Source organism: Panthera pardus, unplaced genomic scaffold, assembly GCF_024362965.1.
Source record: "Panthera pardus isolate Hobbes unplaced genomic scaffold, ASM2436296v1 HiC_scaffold_17, whole genome shotgun sequence".
In the NCBI taxonomy this organism is placed as follows: domain Eukaryota; kingdom Metazoa; phylum Chordata; class Mammalia; order Carnivora; family Felidae; genus Panthera; species Panthera pardus.
Genome location: NW_026526732.1, coordinates 45,162,870 through 45,184,448, shown reverse-complemented (window position 1 = coordinate 45,184,448; position 21,579 = coordinate 45,162,870). Strand labels below are relative to the sequence as shown.

Below are 21,579 nucleotides of genomic sequence, written 5' to 3'. Positions count from 1 at the left end.
CTTGAGACACAAAGAGGAGGTTAGGAAACCAACATTTCAATTAGCTTTGCCACTGATTGATTACTGTATTACCTCATGTAAGACCATTTGCCAGTCAATAGAAGTGAAACCTCATAAAGATGAATGAGATCGCTTCTAGGTACAAACAAAATTCTTCCAACCCACTCTGTTTGGGAGTGAAAACTTCAGGGGAAACTGTACAAACAAATATGGTAATATCCTACTTGGAATCATGTTTTCACAGTACTAGGGGCTAAACAAACCTTAAAGCCATGCGATACCGTTGCTTGACATGTAAAATCAAGAGAATTTTCTCCTGTGGTACAGATGCACCACCTTTTTTGCAATGAACATGTTCCTGAAATACTCTTTGTAAATAAATTTGTATAAATGATTTATATTTTTAACACACTGGGAAATGTACAGTGTATTTCTTGTAAATTGAAAAATCATTTTGCACTATGAATAGTCACTATATTTGTTTCTATAGGTATTCTTTCCATATACTAAGTTTGTGAAAAGTGAAACACTCTTATAGTTCAATATTATACCACACAAACAAGATTCATCTTTTCAGAATTAATGGCCAAAATGCCTATCTTATTTGGTGGGTAAGAGTGAATAGGGCAAAAGGGAAGACATAGGAAGCTCAGCCTTGGATATCCCCAAGGCTTCAATATATTCACACACAGAGATTAATCTGTTAACCACTGCCCACCTTACACCTCCCAAAAGTGCAAACTGTCCACAGAAGAGAATTGGTGCAATTGTGGGTAAATGGACACTTTTTAAAAATGCTTTACTTATTAATTTTGAGAGAGAGAGAGAGAGAGCACAAGCGGTGGAGGGGCACAGACAGAGGGAGAGAGAATCCCAAACAGGCTCAGAGCTGTCAACGCAGAGCCTGATGTGGGGCTCCATCCCACGAACCGTGAGATCATGACCTGAGCCGAGATCGAAAGTCGGGCACTTAACCCAGGAGCCCCCAAATGGACACTTCTAATCAATGTTTTCACTCATTTAAAAAGGAATTGCAAATAGATTTAGTGAGCACCTCTAAATTGTGTTTGTTTGTGTGTGTGTGTGTGTGTGTGTGTGTGTAAGAGAAAAAGACAGGGATACAGAGGACAAGGAGAAAACAAGACGGAAAGAAAGAAAGTATGGTATTGAAAGCAGGTCTTCTAATGACCAAGTAAATAAAATTTCAAAACTCAAATTTTTCTGTACTTTCAAAAGTTATGACTTATAAGCCTTAAAAGAAACTAATTAAATTTTCAAAAGTCAGGCTGTTCCAGTATGGTAGGCAATTTCACTACTGGGCATTTACACAAAGAACACAAAAACACTAATTTGAAAGATATATGCACCCTTTTGTTTAGTGCAGCATTATTTGCAATAACCACGGTATAGAAACAATATAAGTATCCATCAATAGGTGAATGATAAAGGAGATGTGGTACACACACACACACACACACACACACACACACACACACTGGAATATTACTCACCTGTAAAAAAGAATGAGACCTTGCCACTTGTTTCGTGTATGGACCTCAAGGGTATTATGCTGAGTGAAATAAGTCATACAGAAAGACAAGTACCACATGCTTTCACTTATATGTGGAATCTGAAATACAAAATAAGTGAACAAACAAATGAAAAAAAAAAAAAAAAACCAGAATCATAAATACAGAGAACAGGGACCAAACTGGTGGTTGCCAGAGGGGAGGGGACTGGTTTACGGGCAAAACTGGTGAAGGGGATGAAGAGTTACAAAATTCCAGTTATAAAATAAGTAAGTCACAGGATGAAAATTACAGAATGGGGATATAGTAAGTAATAGTGTAATAACACTGTATGGTGACTACGCTTACTGTGGTGAGGGAGCTTTATGGATAGAATTGTTGAATCACCGGGTCAAATACTTGAAACTAATATAACAATGTTTATCAGCTATATTTCAATTTTTTAAAAAGCCAGAGTTTTCCGATTAGCCATACTTTAAAATCTTGCCAATTAAAGTATGCTCATTGTCCCAATGTGTTCATTTGGCCTTTAAGGGATTTTTATAAATAAGAAATCATTTGATAGAAATTTAGTCATGTTTTTATTTCCAGTCATCCTCCCTGCCTTTCCCCAAACAAAATTCTGTAAGTAATGTCACTGATAATTTTTCATACTTTTCTCCAGGTAATTATTTCCCTGGTTTATTGAAACACTAAGATTATTAATAAGATGAAAGAGAGAGTAAGAGATTTTATGTGTTGGTTATAAGATTTGAGGATTTTTGTAATACCACTGATCTAGTTTGGGCTCATTTAAAACACAATGCTATACCCTATAAAGGATTTAATTAGGGAACACAATATGAAAGGATAATGGATTTGAAAAGAGCTAGTTTGTAACAAATAACTTCCCTAATTAGACACTGTAACATGAGAATTAAAAGTAGGCAAACTCCAAATGGTTTATCATTAGAAGCATCTTTCTATATAAGAATTCCCTTTACTTTTCAACTAAAAATGTCCTTGAGGTAATAATGATATTTTACTATGTAAGATATAAACAGAGTGGTTTGGTAAACGTAACCAAATTTATACCTTCAAATTAATATTCCTCAAAGGGCTTTTTATTATACATTTGCTTAGATGTGTCTACCATTGTTCAAATTCTGTGGAATTTCTTTGACATCTTCAGAGCCAATTTTAAATCATGCAAATTTCTTTATAACTTATCCTTCCTTTGGTTCCCCAAACTATTATCTAGCTTAATCCAGCATTTGTGTTCTATCCAAAAAATAAAACCTACTCTCAAAGAATTAGTGGCTGCTTCCATTAAGAATATTCCAGTGAGTGCTCCAAAGGTGATTTCAGAAAGTTCAGAATGTTTTTGAGCAATGAAAACTTCATTAAAATACACCCATGACCTTCCAGAGTGACTACCTTGAATGACAACCATGTCCGGATTGAATGAATTCCAGTGTGTTAAAGAAGATTAGATATGTAAACACCTGCACACCCTGTTCAATAAGTGGCAGGGTTTTTTTTACCCCTTAAAAAAAATCCTCATTATTTTCAAGGCACACCTTTCATTATGCATGAACACAGCTGGTGTAATAGGCAGGACAATGGTCCTCCAAAGATGTCAGAGATCTAACCCCTGTAATACGGTACTTTACTAGACAAAGGGACTCTTGCAGATGTGATTAAATTAATGAAGCTGAAATGACGAGATTATCCTAGGTCTTCTGAGTGACCTCAGTATAATCACAAAGTCCTTTGAAAAGAGGAGCCAGAGTCAAAGGTGACAGGAGATATGACAGTGGAAGCAGAGATCAAAGAGAGAGATATCTGAAGATGCTACACTCCTGGCTTTGAAGATAGAGGAAGGGGCCACAAAGCAAGGAATGCAGGTAGCCTTAGAAGCTGAGAAAGGCAAGGCAAGGGATTCTCTCCTAGAGCTTCCAGAAGGCACACAGCTCTGTTAACACCTTCATTTTTGGACTTCCCACTTCCAGAAGGGTAAGGTAATGAATGTATATTGTTTTAAGCCACTAAGTTTGTGCTCATTTGTTACAGCAGCAACAGGAAACTAATTCATTGGAGACAGTATTGAATTCCTCCCCACCCCCAGGCAGATTTGAAGGTACTAACCTTTTAAAGGCTGTCTCCAAAAGGAACCAGAAACACACAGAGCAAGAGCAGGCTTTTTTTGCCTGTCTGTGTCATTGTTTCCATTTTTTGAGAAGAGATCCTGCCAAGGACCTAATCCCTCTCTGTGGTTACTAAGTTACCAGGGTTCCCAATGCCACCTACAGTGTCTCCTTGGAGGAGCATTTTGATGCTGTCTTGTCAGGGATAGATGCACAGGAAAACACTCCTGCATCACGACTGACTGGGTGCCTTTACAGAAGTGCTCACTTTGACTCGATCACTGCACAAAATTCACCTGTAATAAATACATCAAGTAGAAGAGTGTACTTGCGCTTTAAAAAAGAAAAAAAAACGTGCAGAGCCTGCTTACTTTGGCAATGCATTTGAATAGATGTGTTTGTTAAGAAATCATAAATCAGTAAAAGTCTATGAGGTGCTTTAAGAATGAAGGGTACAGTCTTAAAGCTGCTGAGACTTTTTAAGACTCAGACCATGACAATTCTAAAAACACCAACCTCGGGGTACATGGGTGGCTCAGTCAGTTAAGTCTCCAACTTCAGCTCAGGTCATGATCTTACAGTTTGTGAGTTCGAGCCCACATTGAGCTCTTTGCTGACAGCTCAGACCTGCAGCCTGCTTCGGATTATGTACCTCCCTCTCTCTCTGCCCCTCCCCCACTCATGCTCTGTCTCTGTCTCTGTCTCTCTCTCTTTCTCTCTCTCTGTCTCTCTCAAAAATAAATACACGTTAAAAAAAATAAAAACATCAGTCTCTGAGAAAACAGCAGGAATTATTTCTGCCCTTCTCCCTGTCTTCCCTCTTGCTTGTATCTTCTGGGTCAGGGGCCATTTCCAATTCAAGATCCCTTGAACAGAAAGACAGAATACAGTTGAGTATTTTTCAGAGTCATCAAGTGGGAGGCTCTATGGTCAGTTTAGGAGTTGTGACACCATCTGGGCCAGAGAATGAGGACAGGAACTAGCAACTGCACAGAGCACTCACCTTCAGCTCCTTTGGCCAAAATCATCTCAATACGCAGGTTTAGGGAGTACCAGTTACCTCAGTGACAGCAAATCTCCCCAGATGGTTTAAAGAAGCAGAGGTTTTTCATCATTCAGCATTTACTATCTGCCAGAGAATGAGATAAACACCTCTGGACTTTGCTCAGATGTTACCTTCTCAATGAGTCTTTCCCTGACCACCATGTTTAGAATCACAATCTCCTGCCCCATTCAGCACTCCCTCCCCTCTCCCCTGCTTTAGTTTTCTCCATAGCTTCTATCACCATTGGCATACTATATATTTTACTTGATTGCCACTTCCTACATAAGATTCCAAGCTCCGTAAAGGCAGGGAATTTATTATTATTTAGATTTCTTATTTCCTAGAATAGTGCCGGGCACCTAGTAGATACTCCATAAATACTTTTGAGTGAATTAATAAAATATTTAAGGGGTCCTTCTGTATGTCATGCACCATCTAGCTTCAGGAAGTAAAACAGTGCAAGGGAGAAAAAATTCCTTCCCTTATGGAAGGTAGTTGTGCTTTAGCATAATTAAGTACAATTTGATAATACAGAGATCAATGGGAGCCCCTGAAGGGGCACCTAATTTGGATTTAGGAAGCCAAAGAGGGCTTCCGGAAGGAAGTGTTGTCTCAACTGAGCTCTGAAAGGTAAGTCTGAGCAGGCCAGGCAAGAAGTAGTGAGACAGGTGGACATAGGAACTCCAACCAGATGGAGCAGCGGGAAGGAACTATGAATCGAGAAGGACCATGACAGGAAGGAACTACAAATGCTTCTGCATGCAGTCTGAAGGGGGAATGGTCAAAGAAGAGAATGAAGGGGCAGCTGGTGACAGACCACAAAGGGACTTGTAAACCACATTATAAGTCACAAAGGGGGTTGGGCTTATTCCTGGGAGTTTCTAGAGTAGTAATGACATGACAAAATTTGTGGTTTAGAAAGTTTATTTGCATGGCCTGATAAGGAAGGGGCGGACAGGATAAGGCAAGGAAAGAGGTTCCAGAGAAATTTAGGTGGCTAAGAAGACAGAACTTGGTGACTTATTTGATGTGTGAGTGAGGAAAGATCAATCCATGTTTTATTCACCCATGTGCTCACCAAATGTTTATCAAGCATGTATTATGTATATCTTTATATGGCTCTAGACATATAGCATGAAGAAGATCATGTTTTTACCCTCATGAAGTTTCCCTTCCAAGTTACAGTTAGTTTTGAGTTTCTTTCTCTCCGATCAGAACATGAGGGAGTAAGATGTGCAAAGATATGAGGAAGAGAGTTCTAAGCAAAGGGACAGCATAAGGGTGAAGGCCCTGAGAATGGCATGTTCAAGACACATAAAGAGTGGATGAAGTTACTGGAAGCAAAAGATGACACTGAGGAAGGAGGTAGGAGCTAGATAGCATAAGGCTAGTATATATTATATTATATAAGGCTATTACATGAGATCAAGAAAAGCAGCTTGGATTTGTCCTAAGGAAAATCATTAAAATGTATAGAGCAGGGGATTGATACAACCTAATTGGAATTTTTAGATCACTGTGGCTCTGGCTGCTCATGGAGAGTTGACTGTATGGGGACAAGAGTGGTATTGTTTAGACAGTGAGGAGGCTGCTAACTGAAAGATGTGTTGACTTGAAGCCAGGCGCCAACTGGAGGTGGCTTGAGGTTGTCGGATACATTTATAAGATAAAGCCAATAGGATTTCCTGAGTATTTGTGTGGGGGAAGGTTGAAAGAGAAAGAAAAGTCAGGCATGATTCCTTAGTTATTGGCCTGAGCCACAGGGGTGTGCCATGCGGTGAAATGAGGAAAATGGGAGAAGAGCAGATGTGGAGCAGAAAATGAAGGTTCTGCTTTGGCCACATAGGTTTGAGCTTCCTGTTAGACATCTAGGCAAACCTTGGTATAGGTGGCTGGGGATGTGTATCTGGAGTCCAGGGGAGAGGTGAGAGCTGGGATTATTAATTTGGAATCATTTGCACATAGATGGTGCTGAAAGTTACGGTTTGATTACATCACCAATGGGATGAGTATAAATGGAGAAGAGAAAGAAACTGAAAGCCGAGCCCTGGGACATGCCAACACTCAGAGACTGAAGGGAAAATAGGCTAAGGAGAGGCAAGAGGAGAACTAAAAAGTATGTTAGACCCTGGAAACAAGTCAAGGAAGTGTTTCAAGAGGGAAAGAGTGGCCCCTAGATATCAGGGTTCAGGTTTGAGACCTGAGCAACTAAGTCTCGAGTGGTCCCATTCGCCAAGGAAAGAACATATGAGGAGGGACAGTTTGGAGACAAAGACATGAGTTATGTTTGAGCCATGCTGAGCTATAGGTATTTTTGGTACATCCACAGCAGATCAGCAGACTCTGGAGCTTAAGAGACGGGTCCAGATTTGAGATGTAGATTTGGAAGTTATCAGCATCAAGATGACTTTTAAAGCCATAGCAGACCTCCTTCATAACAGACATCACTCAGGGTTAGTGTGGACAGATGAGAAGGCACACTATGGCAAAGTCCTGAAAGCACAACATATGAGAAACAGGAGTCGATCTGGGAACCCATAGACCAGGAACTCATTAAGGAGTCTCAGAAAGATGAAGTGATGGACAGGGAGCTTGGCAGGTAAGGCCATCAGCAGGAGGAAGTGTCAGATGCTGCACTAAGCAAAGTATGTGCTAAAATGTCTGTGTAGGGTTCAAAAACAGGGAGTATATTTTTGAGAGATTTTGATGGTGCTTGGGGAACAGCACCCAGATTGCACTGAGTGGTTGAATGATGTTGAGGGAGATGGAAGCAGTGGCTGAATGCAACTGTTTGCAAGACATTTGGCAGGGAAGGAAGTAAGAGGTGGGTGACAGCCAAAGACTGGCATATATAGAATGTGAAAAGGAGAGTGCCAAGGGCTGAGCCCTCAGACATGACAACTCTGAGGGACAAAAAGAACAAAATGAGTCCAGAAAAAAAAAACTCAGAAGGGCCAGAGAGGCAGGAGAACAAAAAAAAAAAAAAAAAAAAAAAAAAAAAAAAAAGGACAGATAAAATCAAGAGAGGAGAGAATCCAGTGGAAGAATCATCAGTAATGCCAAATGCTGCAGAAGGTTTAGTCAAAAGTGGCTGTGACGTGTAGCTTTGGTGATCGTGGTGAAGAGAGGTGTCAGTATTGCTGCATCTTGAGGAATAAATGGAGCCAAGATACCAGAGGCAGTGGCTGTAGATGAATCTTTCAGGAAGTTGGCTGTGAAGATGGAAAAATAAATAGCTACAGAGCAACTGGGCCTCAAGGGTGAAATCAGCACAGATTTCAAAGCACTATATGGCAAAGGAGAATAGCCAACAGAGAGGAAGGATCAAGAGAGACGTGGGATAGGTGCTGGAAGGAAGGTTCTGTGAGGAGCAGGAGGTCCTGTTCCAAAGAACAGAGGACAGAAGGTTCAGGGCCAGGCAAGTTCTAGAGTACCACTGGCTGTGAACCTCAAGAAAGAAATACGTGTCCCTTGGCATCTGTCCGCTTGGACAGAGATGTCGAATGTTTTGTTCACTGTGGTATCTCAAGCATCTGTAGCAATGCTGAACATGCAGTGGGCATTCAATAAACATCTGTTGAATCAATAAATAAGTGACGAGTAGAAGGTGATGAAAATCTGATTTTGTCTTTTTTTTTTTAATAAAGCCTGGAATAGATGAGTTAAACCTAGAAATAGAGTCCAAAAAGTATAAGATGTTCTCCTGTAGCTTTTGAAATTGTTTCTCCCTGCTGTTTTAAGGCTGAGAGGAATCAAAAGTAATGCAAAATTAATGTAGAATTAATATTTTATCAGAAAACTTTCATTTCCTTCAAAATGTGCTTTGAAATGTGTGCTTTCTGTAACGTTGTTGTTAATGTTCTTATGTTCAATGAATTTGATAAATAAGAAATACGAGTTAGTAGTACTCGGCTGATTTAAGGCAACCACTTCTCCAAAAACACCCAAGATAGTCACACAGTATCAAAGACCCATCGCTAAAACCAAACTATCCTAACTCATTTTTTCCTTTGACAAAAATGTTGGATATGTAAAGAAAAAAAAAAAAACATTCTAATAGGTCTGTGATCGTCTTCCTGGGAAGAGGTATCATATCACAGAGCGGATGTTGATGAGTAGATGTTTCAGCAAAATATAACCATGCTTTATGCTGTAATGATTGGCAAAGCAGCAGTTTCCGCTCTGATGGTACAATTCTAATTTTCATACACTTTGTCTTGTAACCTGCACTTTATTTAACATAAAAGATGCAGGCAACCAGCGATTATTTTTTCAATACCCTTACAGTCTGCTCACTCTCCCAGAGTGCTCTCACAGGTAGAAAGAGCACACGAGCCTGCTAGATTGAGTTGAGAGTGACCCAGCCTAGACCAATGTTGTTATAACTGGATCCTATATAGTCTCTACCCCACCTGGACCTTGACTGCTTACACTTACTTTGTACAAGAAGGGCGGCAGACCTGGGATCACCTCTGGCTTTGACACTTACCACTGTGTGACCTAAAGTAAGTTACCTGTTATCTTTAATACTCTGTTTTATCATCTGTAAAGTGGAAGAAGCAAGAGCCTAGCATTCTGCCTGTTGTATGGTAGACATTCAGTAAGTGTGAATTCCTTCTTTCTACTTCTAAAATCCAGTTTACTGATAATCAGAGCTTGTTCTTAAACCTGATGAAAGTGCCAGTGATGCTCACCCAGAAGGAATTTGTCTTCTGGGACAGCTCTTCAGTCACCTGAGGCAGATTTCTTTGCAGCCGAGCTGGAGAGTATGTGTCTCCTAATTATCTGTCTTCCAGTGGTCACCTAGATTTCAAGGTACTTGCCCCAGATTTTCAATGCATGATAGTGTCTTTTCTTTCCTTTCATTCTTTTTTTATTTTGAGAGTTGAAGCCCAAAAAGCTAAGTGAATATATTTTAACAACTAGGAAGTTCTGATGGGCTGGCATAAGAAGACAAAAAATTCACACGTTTAAATCCTTACCAGAAGATGCAAGAAAAAGTATGGTGAAAATCTTTTTTTTAAGTTCTAGAAATAGGACATTTCCTGGAAAATGGCTGTCATACAATCAGCACAATGACACATTTTATTAGTCGGGCTCTCTTGGGCAACATGATGGAAGCATGACTCCATCCACCATGAATATTTTAAGACAATAAAATCAAAACATTAAGTCCTAAGGTATAGGGTTGGTGGGGGTGGAGGTGTCAGGGAAAGAATAACTCTGAGAGGGAAAAAAATCTGGAGAGGTAGAGGGAGTGCGAGTGTCTACCAGAAAAGTCTGTTCCTGATGAAAGATATTCCAATTGGATTTTCAAATGCCTCTAGGATGGGTACATGTCCAGGCCCCTGAATTACAATGGTTCTTGATTGCATGTGAATGTACATTTCCCAAATTATATTCCACTCTCTTCAGCTGGACTGTCTGCCAGAGAAGGACTTTTGTTGTGTCTGTGATACTGAAGATTGTCTTTTTTTAAGATCCTTCCCTGTTAATGCTTCAGTTTTACTCACCGGAGATGAATTTATAATACATATCACTTTTAGCAACTCGGGAGAATTGCCAATTAGAAGCAGAGGAAGGGAAAGTAGGGAAATGTTCTTTTTCCTGGAATCACCTACTAGTTGCCTCAGGTTTAGCCTCTGACAGCTGGGCCGTGTGAGGGAGCTTTTTCCCTGTGAATAGCCGGAGGGGAGCGCTAATGAGGAGCCGAAGGCCGGCGGAGGAGTCTGTTTTTGGCAGACAATTAGAAAAGAGGGATGAGATCACCTCCTCATTATGCTCTACTGGAATGGGAGCAGTTGGGTAGCGGTTTTTTGTTTTGTTTTAATTTTTTTACAAACCATCTGCTTCCCTTGAAAAAGACTGATCTGACTCTTGTAGATTTTTTACACTCTCATAGCATGTGTTGTTGTATATATTTTGAAAGCAGTATATGCTCAAGAGAGGAAATTTGGAAACCACAGAGAATTTGGGTGGTGCGTTGTGATGATTCAGTTATCTTATTCAAGATGACCATTGTTAATGTCTTATTCTTATAGATTCTGCTTTTCTCCTTCCAGAGATTTAAAGATTTTATGACTGATAATATGATATGTAGATCTTTAATCAAGAAATGAACTTTTACATGAATGTATATGTATATGTATATGTATATGTATATGTATATGTATATGTACATGTATATGTATCAGCAAAACCAAACATGGTATTGAAGGAAGGTAGAGGGACTCCTGTTTTCCCCATGAAACCACCCAAGCCAAGGGGGATATCCATTCCCTTCCAAACATTGAGAGAATGGAAGATAACTCTCCTTTTTCTCCATTCCTTCTTCCTTCACCCCAAAGAAGAAATAGCTAATTCAAAATCCAATAGGGGATTTTACCACTTGGTGGAGTTATTATGCCTTAATAGGAAAGGAAAAGGAGGAAAAACTGTCATCCAAGTATTTCATTTCTGTCTGTTTTCTGGATTGGTAAGGACTGTCCCTTGCTAGAAGGACCCCCGAGACAGGGTCCATGGCTTGATGGCCATTTCCTCCAGTATATCTGCCTAAGAAAGATTAGCTAAGTTAAAATTGAGCACATTTTTCTGGACTCGGTCTAATAAAACTGAATTTCTTCATCAGCCAGTAGGAAACATCTTGTCTAGTTGTTTCATTAGCAGTAACAACTGCATAAAGGTGAGAGAGAACGAGAGAGAGAGAGAGAGAGAGAGAGAGAGAGAGAGAGAGGATGCAGCAATCCAAGGATAGGTACATGATTGGCAGGCTACTATGATGTCATATCACAAGTGAGGTTGTTGGACTTTGCATGGTTCTGAGATATGTCAAGGGGAGGATTTATATTATTTTCATTATTTAATCACCTTGCATTGATCTTGAGAGTCGTGTAACACAGTTACATTTAACCATCACAACCTTATAATTCCATGCTGGTGATTATGTAGTACATTTCTGTGTAAGTCAGAGATGTATTATCACGATCATCCAAGTACCAGTCGGCCTCAACTAGTCCAGTTATGTAGTGGCTCTGAGTCCTACCACTTAAATTTACTCACAAAGACATTATAGAGACATAGACACACATCAACCAAATATACTCACAGATACAGGCATCAGTACACATTTAGTAAAGTTGAAGGGGCAAAATTCATATTTTGTACAAGAAATAAATTTAATAACATCGGTGGAATGACAGGCGAGAAAATCGTGGGAGCAGTAGAATTAGAGACAGAGTAAGGCCAGAGAAAGTTCAGTAGGTTTCATTCAGCGAACATTATTCAGCATCTACTAAATCCCAGGTTCTGAGTGAGATAGATGGTGGAGGAAAATACGGTAAGAGAGGAGTGACCATGTTGGAGGAGGGGAGGGACTTATGAATGAACATGAAAACCAGATGGAGTGTATCTGAATCCAGATCAAGGTGGTCTGGGGAATGCTGGCAAATGGAGTTAGCACAGAAAGGAAGAGAAAAGCTTGAGTGGGTATTGGTAAGATGAGGGGATTGGGATGTACGTGTGTGTGTGTGTGTGTGTGTGTATGTTTAGGAAAGAGCATAACTAAATGCGATTGAAGACTGCAGAGGAAGATCCAGTGGTAAGAGATTGGCTGAAGCTAAAAAAGACAGGGAGGGAGAGAGAGGAGCAAAAAGTTAAATGAAGCTGTGATTCTCCAAATTACTTAAAAAAAAAAAAAGTAATGTTATTTAATGTTGACTTCTGTTATCCTAAAGCACCACCAATACAGACCTCTTATTATTAAATAACTTTTTTAAAAATTTTTTTTAACGTTTATTTATTTTTGGGACAGAGAGAGACAGAGCATGAACAGGGGAGGGGCAGAGAGAGAGGGAGACACAGAATCGGAAGCAGGCTCCAGGCTCCGAGCCATCAACCCAGAGCCTGACGCGGGGCTCAAACTCACGGACCATGAGATCGTGACCTGAAGTCACGTGAGCTGAAGTCGGATGCTTAACCGACTGAGCCACCCAGGCGCCCCATTAAAGAACTCTTGGAAGCTGCACTTGAACTCTGTGGAGACTAGAAGTCCAGGGACTAGTATTTTAGCTTCAAGTCTGGCACTAACTTGCTTTATTATTGGAGGCTCAGTGTCCTTACTCATAAAATAGGTATAATTGTAACTCCCTTAAAGTGCTGTTTTAGAGATAAAGTAAAAATAATGTGTTTTGCAAACTGTAAGTATAAACTTAATACAACCTACTCTAAATGTTATTAAAAGCTACCAAGTTCACATAATAATCCTGGAACCATCACCTTGGCTTCAGAGAATGTGCCCTGGCCATTAAACATGGTGTGCCTCAGTGCCACCATCAATAAAATCAGGTCATTTGGTATTGGACACCTCTCTGGCAGATATCACCTAAAGACTAGTGACATGGAAGAATTAATTTAAATCTTTAGGAGAAAAAAGAGGTAAATCTAAGGTTGTAATGAGCACTTTTCTTTCCAACGTATTCTTAATTTTTTTGAGACTTTTCAGAGCATAGGAAGAATGCAATCTTGCCATTTGCAATGACACGGAAGGAGCTAGAAAATATAGTGCTAAGTGAAAGAGGTCAATCGGACAAATACAAATACCATATGATTTCACTCATACGTGAAATTTAAGAAATGAAACAAATGAGCAAAGGGGAAACAAAAGAGAGAGAGAGAAGGGAGAAGCCAACCCGGAAGCAGACTTAACTATAGAGAACAAACTGATGATGACCAAAGGGGAGGGGGCTGCAGGATGGGTTAAATAGGTGATGGGGATTAAGGAGTGAACCTGTTGTGATGAGCACCAGGTGTTGTAAGGAAGTGTTGAATCACTATATTGTATACCTGAATCTAACATTACACTATACCTTAACTAACTGGAATTTCAATAAAAACTTTAAAAAAAATAAACAGAAAAGGGGGAAAAGATAATTACGAAATAGTATTCATTTGTTCATTTTTTTTGGTGTTGATATTTTATCATTTCTTTTTGGATATAGAAATGTATGCAAAGAAAGTAAATCTACTAAAGGTTCATGACAGAATCGAAGGGTTTTTGTCTTTTTTAACAGTCCCCATCTCTAGCAGCGAGGATCTATTATCATGCTTCTCTCTTTTATTACTCCAACAACCACTTCGCTGAGGAGTTAAGCTACCCGAAAACTATTGGAAAATGATTTTGTCAGTATGGTTCATGCTATATGACCACAGGGGAAAGGCTGGAGCCAAAAATCACTGCAAAGTAATAGCCTGTTTACTAATAGAAGCTCCCAAATGTTTATTTGTTTCTGTAGTTACACACACAGTGATAAGACCTCTACCTGTAACAATTTGTGTCATTGACCTTTATTAAAATATTGTTTTGTGGGGGCACCTGGGTGGCTCAGTTGGTTAAGTGGCTGACTTTGGCTTCAGGTCATGATCTCACGGTTTGTGAGTTCAAGCCCCGTGTCGGGCTCTGTGCTGACACCTCAGAGCCTGGAGCCTGTTTCAGATTCTGAGTCTCCCTCTCTCTCTGCCTCTCCCCTGCTCATGATCTGTCTGTGTGTCTCTCTCAAAAATAAATAAACATTAAAAAAAAGTTTTTAAATACTGTTTAAAAAAAAAAAGACAGAACTCTCACTGGTACCAATAGTTTGAGTGGTCGACCTTGAGCACATCACTTCATCTCTTGAAACCTCTGAGTCTTCAGCTTTTAAATAAAAGGGGTGGAGGGGTCAAGATGATTCTAAACTGAGGGACACTTGTAAATGTGCATGAGCATTTTTTTAGTGGCCAGTGCCCAGTGATACTAAATGCCCTGCAGAGAGCAAGGGACAATCCTACAAAATATGCTGCCCCACCCAAAATGCTAGCAGCAGCCTGAATTATCCCTAATGTCCCTTCTGACAGTCAGTGATAACAAGTGTCTGTCCATTCATTAATTCATTCAGCCACCCATTGTTGATCCCTACTGTATGCTGGGCACTAAACTTCCCTAGATGAATGTTCTAGAAGCCCTGGCTTAAATTGTACCTTTCATTATCTTTTCCCCTTCCTTTTAAATGTCTTCTCCATGCATAGGACCATGTGACATGTACAAATAAGGATTTTTCAACTAAATCTGTTGAGGCAATACCCCAGGACTTATGTACTGTGGGGTTTCTAATGACATTGAGAACCAAAAAGGCTCACTCAGTCCTCCCCAAAGACTGAATGATGGTCTGGTTTGCCTTTAATAATTCACGAATGAAGGGGCGCCTGGGTGGCTCTGTTGGTTAAGCACCTGATTCTTGATTTTGACTCAGGTCATGAACTCACGGTTTGTGAGTTCGAGCCCTGCATCAGGCTCTGCACTGACATTGCAGAGACTGCTTGGGATTCTCTGTCTCCCTCTCCCTCTCCCTCTTTCCTGCTCATTCTCTATCTTTCTCACTCAAAATAAGTAAATAAACATTAAAAAAAATTTTTAAATAGTAATTCAGGAATAGAGGTCTTCAGCTCCACTAACCAAGGGCTTCCAGCTAGACAGTGAAATCCAAATTATAGAGTATGTAGCTAAATATTTCAACTGTCGATTCAATCATTTCTAATTTTTAAAACAAAACACCAACTGTTTTACACCCAGTGAACAGTTTTCACTGGCAAACTCAAATGTCCTAATATACTTAAATGGCATTTGAGGCCAGTTGTACTAAACTGCCTCAGAGCATTTTACCATATCAAGTAGGATCATTAACTTGCTAATTAACTGTGCATTGAGCAACTCCAGCTGTAGTGCAATCCTATCAGCCGCCACCCTGATGCAGAGTTCCTCCGGGAGTGCGGTGACCTCTAGACTCAGCCCCCAGCCATCGCATCCACGTGGCCCTCCATCACCTTATCTCACAGCACCCCCAGGGACAGCTTACAATTCTGATTGCTTTTGTTGCAAAGGAAACTGCTGCACAGAGAAGCTTGAGGGTCTGCCAGACCGCAAAATCTTTTGGGATAGAATGGATTCTGAGTGCTGGCTGCTTTACAGAGCCAAAAAGTCATGCCGATGGTCAGGGATGCTTTGCAAACACGCAAAGATTTTTCATCCTTTCATGAGTTTTGGGTATTATTGATCATTAAAAATACCGTATGCACTTGTGCAGTCATTATCATTGGATACTTCTCATGAACACAGCAGGGTCTGACTAATGAGAATGCAGTCCTGCTTTCATAGACCTCTGGACACGTGGGGAAGTTAGACATTGTGCCAATAATTCTGTGCTCATTAAGTATTATTGCAATTGACACTATAAAGGAAAAGTACAGGATATAAGGAAAGCTTCGATGGTCCTGACCTAGCCTGGGGACCCGAGACGCTCTCTTGAGAAGGCACTATGTAAGTGCAGGCCTGAAGGGCAATGAAGCGGGAGTTCGGGAATTGAGTGGGACATTCCAGATGGAGGAGAATGCATGATTGAAGACCCTGAAGCAGGAAGGAGGCGCTTATTCTGAGTAAGAAAGGATACAAGCTTAGTCCAGGTGGCAAAAATGGGAGAGGGTGGCATGAATGGATTTGAGAGATGTTTAGAAGATGGAATTGACAGAACTTGGTGGCCAACAGGATGCAGGCAGTTAGAGCGGAGGCGTATAGGGATCACTGCCCTGTGTCTGACTGCTGGGTGGTAGAGTTACTTGTCTAGGATTCTAGCAGAGGAGCAGTACCCGGCAGTGGGCCAGAATCACCAATTTCTCGTTCAGTACATGGAGTTTGAAGTCCTATGAGATACAGTTTGTCTAGTGGAGACCCTGCCTCACATGGGTTAGCCAAAGGTCACTGTATCTTACCAGAGTGTAGGAGAAACAACCCGTTCCGTGGAGCCAAGAGCATGTGTTGGGAAGCATGGTGATAGACCAGCATTGACGCCCTTGTAGTTCAACAAAATGTTTTCTCGTGTATTCTGTCAGAGCTTCACAGGGATCTTTGGGGGAAGTCAGTGGATTATTATCTTCATTATACTGGCAGGACACTGAGGCATCCTGAGCTTGTGATTTGCCTACGGTCACACTACTGTAAGTAAGGATCTGGGACTCAAACTGAAATCTCCTGACTCCGGGCACAAGGGTCTTCTCATTGCACCACATTAACTTGCTGCAAGATTGGGGCCAGCTCTCTACCAAGTCCTGAGGTTTCCATGTCACATGGAATCTCATTATTAGCACAAAATACGTAAGAAATGAAATCAAAGATTTTTTTTCTCTACACTCTGTTTATCGTTCCCTCTCTCACTCTCTTTACTCTTCCCTCTCTCACTCTCTTTACTCTTTTTTTTACTAGGGTATTTTTTAAAGTCTTTGTAAACTTGAGAGTAATATTTGTATTTAGAACAAATTTACAAGTAGCGAGGAGATAGTTTTTGGGAGAAATTAAGTTCAACCGTTGTCTAAATTCTACTAATTTGTAAAACATGATAAGACCTCTGCCCCTTTACCTCCCATTCCCAGATTTACTCTTAAAATAGTGGAACAATCTAAAATGGCTCAGTGTCCTCTCCCTCAAGTAAGGGGTTCTGGTGGAGTCCAGGCGCTGAGGAAGGTGGGAGACAGAGCTGCCCTGACCCTGTAAGGGCAGGCGACTCTCCACCACCAACCTTTCTTATCCATTGGCCTTCTCCCCTTTCCATCCAAGCTTGGAGGATGTTTAAGTAAAGCTAGTTTGTGCTTGTTTCAGAGTCTGTTTTAACCGAAGCAGTTCTGGGTCTACACAGAAACCGAGGTTCAGGGGAAATAGCCTTTCTACAGGGCTAAGTGATTTTTCTTTATTATGTGGAAAGCTTCCCCCTGAACCTCCTCTTGTTGTTTACCTCCCTCCTTCCCTATAGCTCTTGGACTGTTTTGTGATCCCGGTGGTGATTTTGCTCTCCTGGTTCTTCCTGCTGATCCGGTACAAGGCTGTGCATTTCCTCGGCATCTTTGTCTGCATCCTGGGAATGGGCTGCATGGCAGGAGCAGATGTGCTTGTGGGAAGGCATCAGGGAGCAGGTGAGTTTCTAGGTGTTCACCATGTTACATGCTTATGTGAGTAAGGCCAAAGCAAGACACAGAATGTTCATGGGGGGTAGAAACTAGGAACCTGGTCTTCTCAGTGCCTGTGTCTTACCCATGTTTGTTCCTCAACACCTCAAACAATGACATATGGGAGGTGCTTAATCCATGTTTCTTGAGTGAATGAAGGAAGCAAAATACAGATATTCTGCCCTTTTTACATGTATTCAGAAACATTCAGATGGTATTTAAAGTTGAGTCAGGACCTATATGGGGGATATTTTGCAGGCCATTGCTGGCTGGCCCAAACCAGCTGGTTAGAAATAGTGTCAGTGGGTCATTGGAGCCTTCCCCACACCTCACCCTCCAACTCTTTCTTTCTCATGTCAGAGAAAGACTGAGCTTTCAAACCATTGGGTGGAGGTTGATATATAAGTTAAGAGTGGATATTTGAAGTTTGAAGACTAGATTAGGAATTCTTCATATTTTTATGGGGGAGAGCTAAATTTAGTCTCATTGTGCATGGTTTTTTGTTTATTTGTTTGGGGTGAGGGAGGATTTGTGGTTATCAATCACAGCTTATAGACCTGAAAGGTAAAGCTTCAAGATTTACTCATCAAATTGCTATGAATCTGATGGGGATCCCTGATCCAGGATGGTTTCCAGAGAACCCTTTTTAAAGCATTGCAGTTCTTTAAAATGTACAAAAATTCTTATGCTACATAAGGTTTTAGGGGACATGAAAAATAACCTCCTTTTTTAACATCAAGAATGGGATAGAAAGTATTTAGGTTTCTATAATTCTTGGGATTGCCCTGTCTTCTAGGGAATTAATTGATAGTCAAAATTGGGGCATTTCTTGTAATAAGACTAGATTGTAGGAAGTACCTGAAATAAACACAGTTTATGTTTTTAAGTTGCACTATAGTACATTACAGCTGAAACAGACCTTGTTCAGCAGCTTTATATATGACACACAAGAACACCAAGGTACAGGGAAGCCAAGTGAGTTCCCAAGGTCACAGAGCTGAGAGAGCAGGGTCTAGGACCCCAGGCTCTTGACCTCTGGGACAGGCTTCCTTTCTTTTTCCACATCTCTGGGAGCTACAGATACAACACAGAGCAAAAGAGAGACAGCCTTGGCCCTCACAAACATAATCAATCCCATCTCAACAGGTAAGCTAAAAATATGTATACCAGCTTTTCCCAGAATCTCTTCTATGAAACAGTGGTTCCATGGGATATCAATAGATGTTTTATGAAAGGACCAGTTTTATGCTCTATAACCATCATGATCCTGATACGAATAATCTCTTTGAACCAATCAGAGTATGTTTGTCAGAAACAACGTGGTTAGTTGTTCCAAAGTCATAATTTAATTTCATTTTCTCAGCTTTACTTGTAGGATGTAAACATAGACTAAGCAGAAGCATGTACCCTTATTTATGAAAATTCTGCTTTGCTGAACCTTAGCCATTGGCCCCCAGCCATCATCTTGCATTTCCTAGTCAAGAAAGACAATTGCCCTAATAAATCTGGATGTTTAAGCCCAGAATGTTAAACTAAATTAAATTGATTTCACCAGAGGATATTCACTACTCCTGGGGAAAAAAAAAATGTTCTCTTGATTCCAGATGAGGTGTTAGGAAAGGAGTAATAGTATTAAAGAAAAGAAAGTAAGTCCATTTAAGGTATTTCAAAAGTAGGCATTTTTTTATTATTTAAAAAAAAATTAAGTTATTTATTTATTTTGAAAGAGACAGAGACAGCATGAGTAGGGGAGGGGCAGAGAGAGGGAGAGAGAGAATCCCAAGTAGGCTCCATGCTGCCAGTGCAGAGCCCAATGTGGGGCTCGAACTCACAAACCTATGAGATCATGACTCGAACTGAAACCAAGAGTCTGGTGCTTAACTGATTGAACCATCAGGTGCCCCAAAAGTAGTGATTTTTAAAACAGTGCAGAGTAACTCAAACACACTAGAGTAGGTTTCATCTGTAGAAGACTTACAGCACTGTCCTTTTTGTGACATATGAAGTGCTCATGTTAACAGAATTAAGATTTATCATCTCGGAGTACCTTCTCTGCTGAAGTAATGGTGCCCAAGTAGATGATATGATGTTCTAAGGGCAGCCCAAATATAGGATCCAAGGGTTTATTTTACAAAATAAATTAGGCAGCAATGTAAGCCACCATATAGAATATTTTGAAAGAAGAGAAAGACACACTAGTTTGAAGGACAATATAATCTTAAAATTGGTGTGCATCATTATGCAAAGTATCCCATTTGTTTTCACCTTTGTGGTAGAATTGATTCAATGTTATTACTTAGCCAGGGACAAAACTTTACCAAAATACTTGAGTCACTCACCAGAACTTCAATCGGGCCTTCAACGCAATATAAATTGCCATCACTCTATCGAGAGCTTTTCATAGGAAAAGAGAATGTCTGTCTCAATCCTTTTTGTATTGCCGAAGCCGTGGTTCACCGTAGCTTGGGATTTTGAAAATTCTTTCCTCAAGCACAATGATAATGGCCTGTTCAAAGTTACCTTGACTTCACTTCATTATAATTAAAATAATTGTTCGAATCCCCTTGTTAGACTGTTTCTTCATCAGCTACCCAGGAATCCCTCATTTTGATTTAAGCCTTGCTAAAGGAATCTTCTCAGATGGCAGCAGGCTCTCCAGATGTGAACTGTAACCGTCAGGGCGCACAATGATGTGCCAGGAACCGTGCTTCTCAGGAAGCTTTGCCGGCAAGTTTGCCCACGGCAGACGGAAGTGGAGAGAAGGTATCCCCAGTCCGTGGCATTGGAGGCTCGGCCTTGCGGCAGGCAGTGTGCTGCGCAAAGTGGGAAGGGAAGGTTAGAAAGTCTTAAGATTAAGATAAAACCCAATTAAAGTAGCTCCCTTTTACAAAATATATGTCTTGCTCTTCAAAATATCATCTTTCTACCATAATACATTTATTGCATCTTTTAGTTCATTTATTAAAGATGTTAGATACATATAACAACGTTTTGTTTTCTTATTATTAGCCCGAATTTTAGAGTGATTTCAAGAAAGGGAAAATATTTTCTTTTTTTTTTTAATTTTTTTTTTTAACGTTTATTTATTTTTGACACAGAGAGACAGAGCATGAATGGGGGAGGGCCAGAGAGAGGGAGATACAGAATCTGAAACAGGCTCCAGGCTCTGAGCTGTCAGCACAGAGCTTGACGCCGGGTTCAAACTTACGGACCGCGAGATCATGACCTGAGCTGAAGTCGGCCGCTTAACCGACTGAGCCACCCAGGCGCCCCGAGAAAATATTTTCAAGGAGCTCGCTAATTAAACACAATCAAGGGACAGTGACAATTTTTTTGGTGCCAGCCACTTTCCCATGCATTATCTCATTTAATCCTCCTAACTGTGCAAAGAAAGCTTTCTTATTCTTCCTTTTGCAGCTGAAGAAATCAAGGCTAAGGGAGATCAGAAGCGTGTGCACACCAACAGTAAATGGTGCGGCCTAGATGTGAATTCTAGCCAGTATCCTTTCTGCTACACCACTTAATACTTATTTTTCTATCCTTGTGACCCTTATAAGAAATATATAGCTGTTCTATTATAGTTAATTGTGATAAATGACGGTCCCAGATTCCCCAGAATGAAAGGGTTTCCTGAGATGAAGGAATTTGGTGTGAAAACCAAGAGAGTCCCAGGAAAACAAGGCAGTTGATCACATTTACAACTCAAAAATATTCAGTGGGATGGGTTCATTTTCATAAATCACATTAATAGTCTTTCAACACTCCAGAATAGTGTAATTCACCATTTATTTCTTGAAATAATGGTAAGTAGTAGTCTTAAGTCATCTTCCCTATTCCTCTTCCACTGCCACACAGA

The 21,579-nt window shown here is 40.4% G+C and overlaps 1 protein-coding gene and 1 long non-coding RNA gene across 2 annotated transcripts in view; one reads left to right on the top strand and one right to left on the bottom strand.

Annotated features, from left to right (window-relative positions):
* SLC35F1 (solute carrier family 35 member F1) overlaps window positions 1–21,579 on the top strand; it is a 407,499-nt gene that overhangs the window by 339,786 nt on the left and 46,134 nt on the right. Inside the window, exon 4 of the mRNA XM_019418199.2 lies at window positions 17,531–17,690. Within this exon, the coding sequence (XP_019273744.1) occupies window positions 17,531–17,690 (160 nt within the window). The remainder of the gene's footprint in view (window positions 1–17,530; window positions 17,691–21,579) is intronic.
* LOC109248469 (uncharacterized) overlaps window positions 11,870–21,579 on the bottom strand; it is a 43,090-nt gene continuing 33,380 nt past the window's right edge. The window contains exons 2-3 of the long non-coding RNA XR_002072068.2: window positions 20,063–20,536; window positions 11,870–12,315 (exon numbers count right to left, since the gene is read on the bottom strand). This is a non-coding gene — a long non-coding RNA (uncharacterized LOC109248469). The remainder of the gene's footprint in view (window positions 12,316–20,062; window positions 20,537–21,579) is intronic.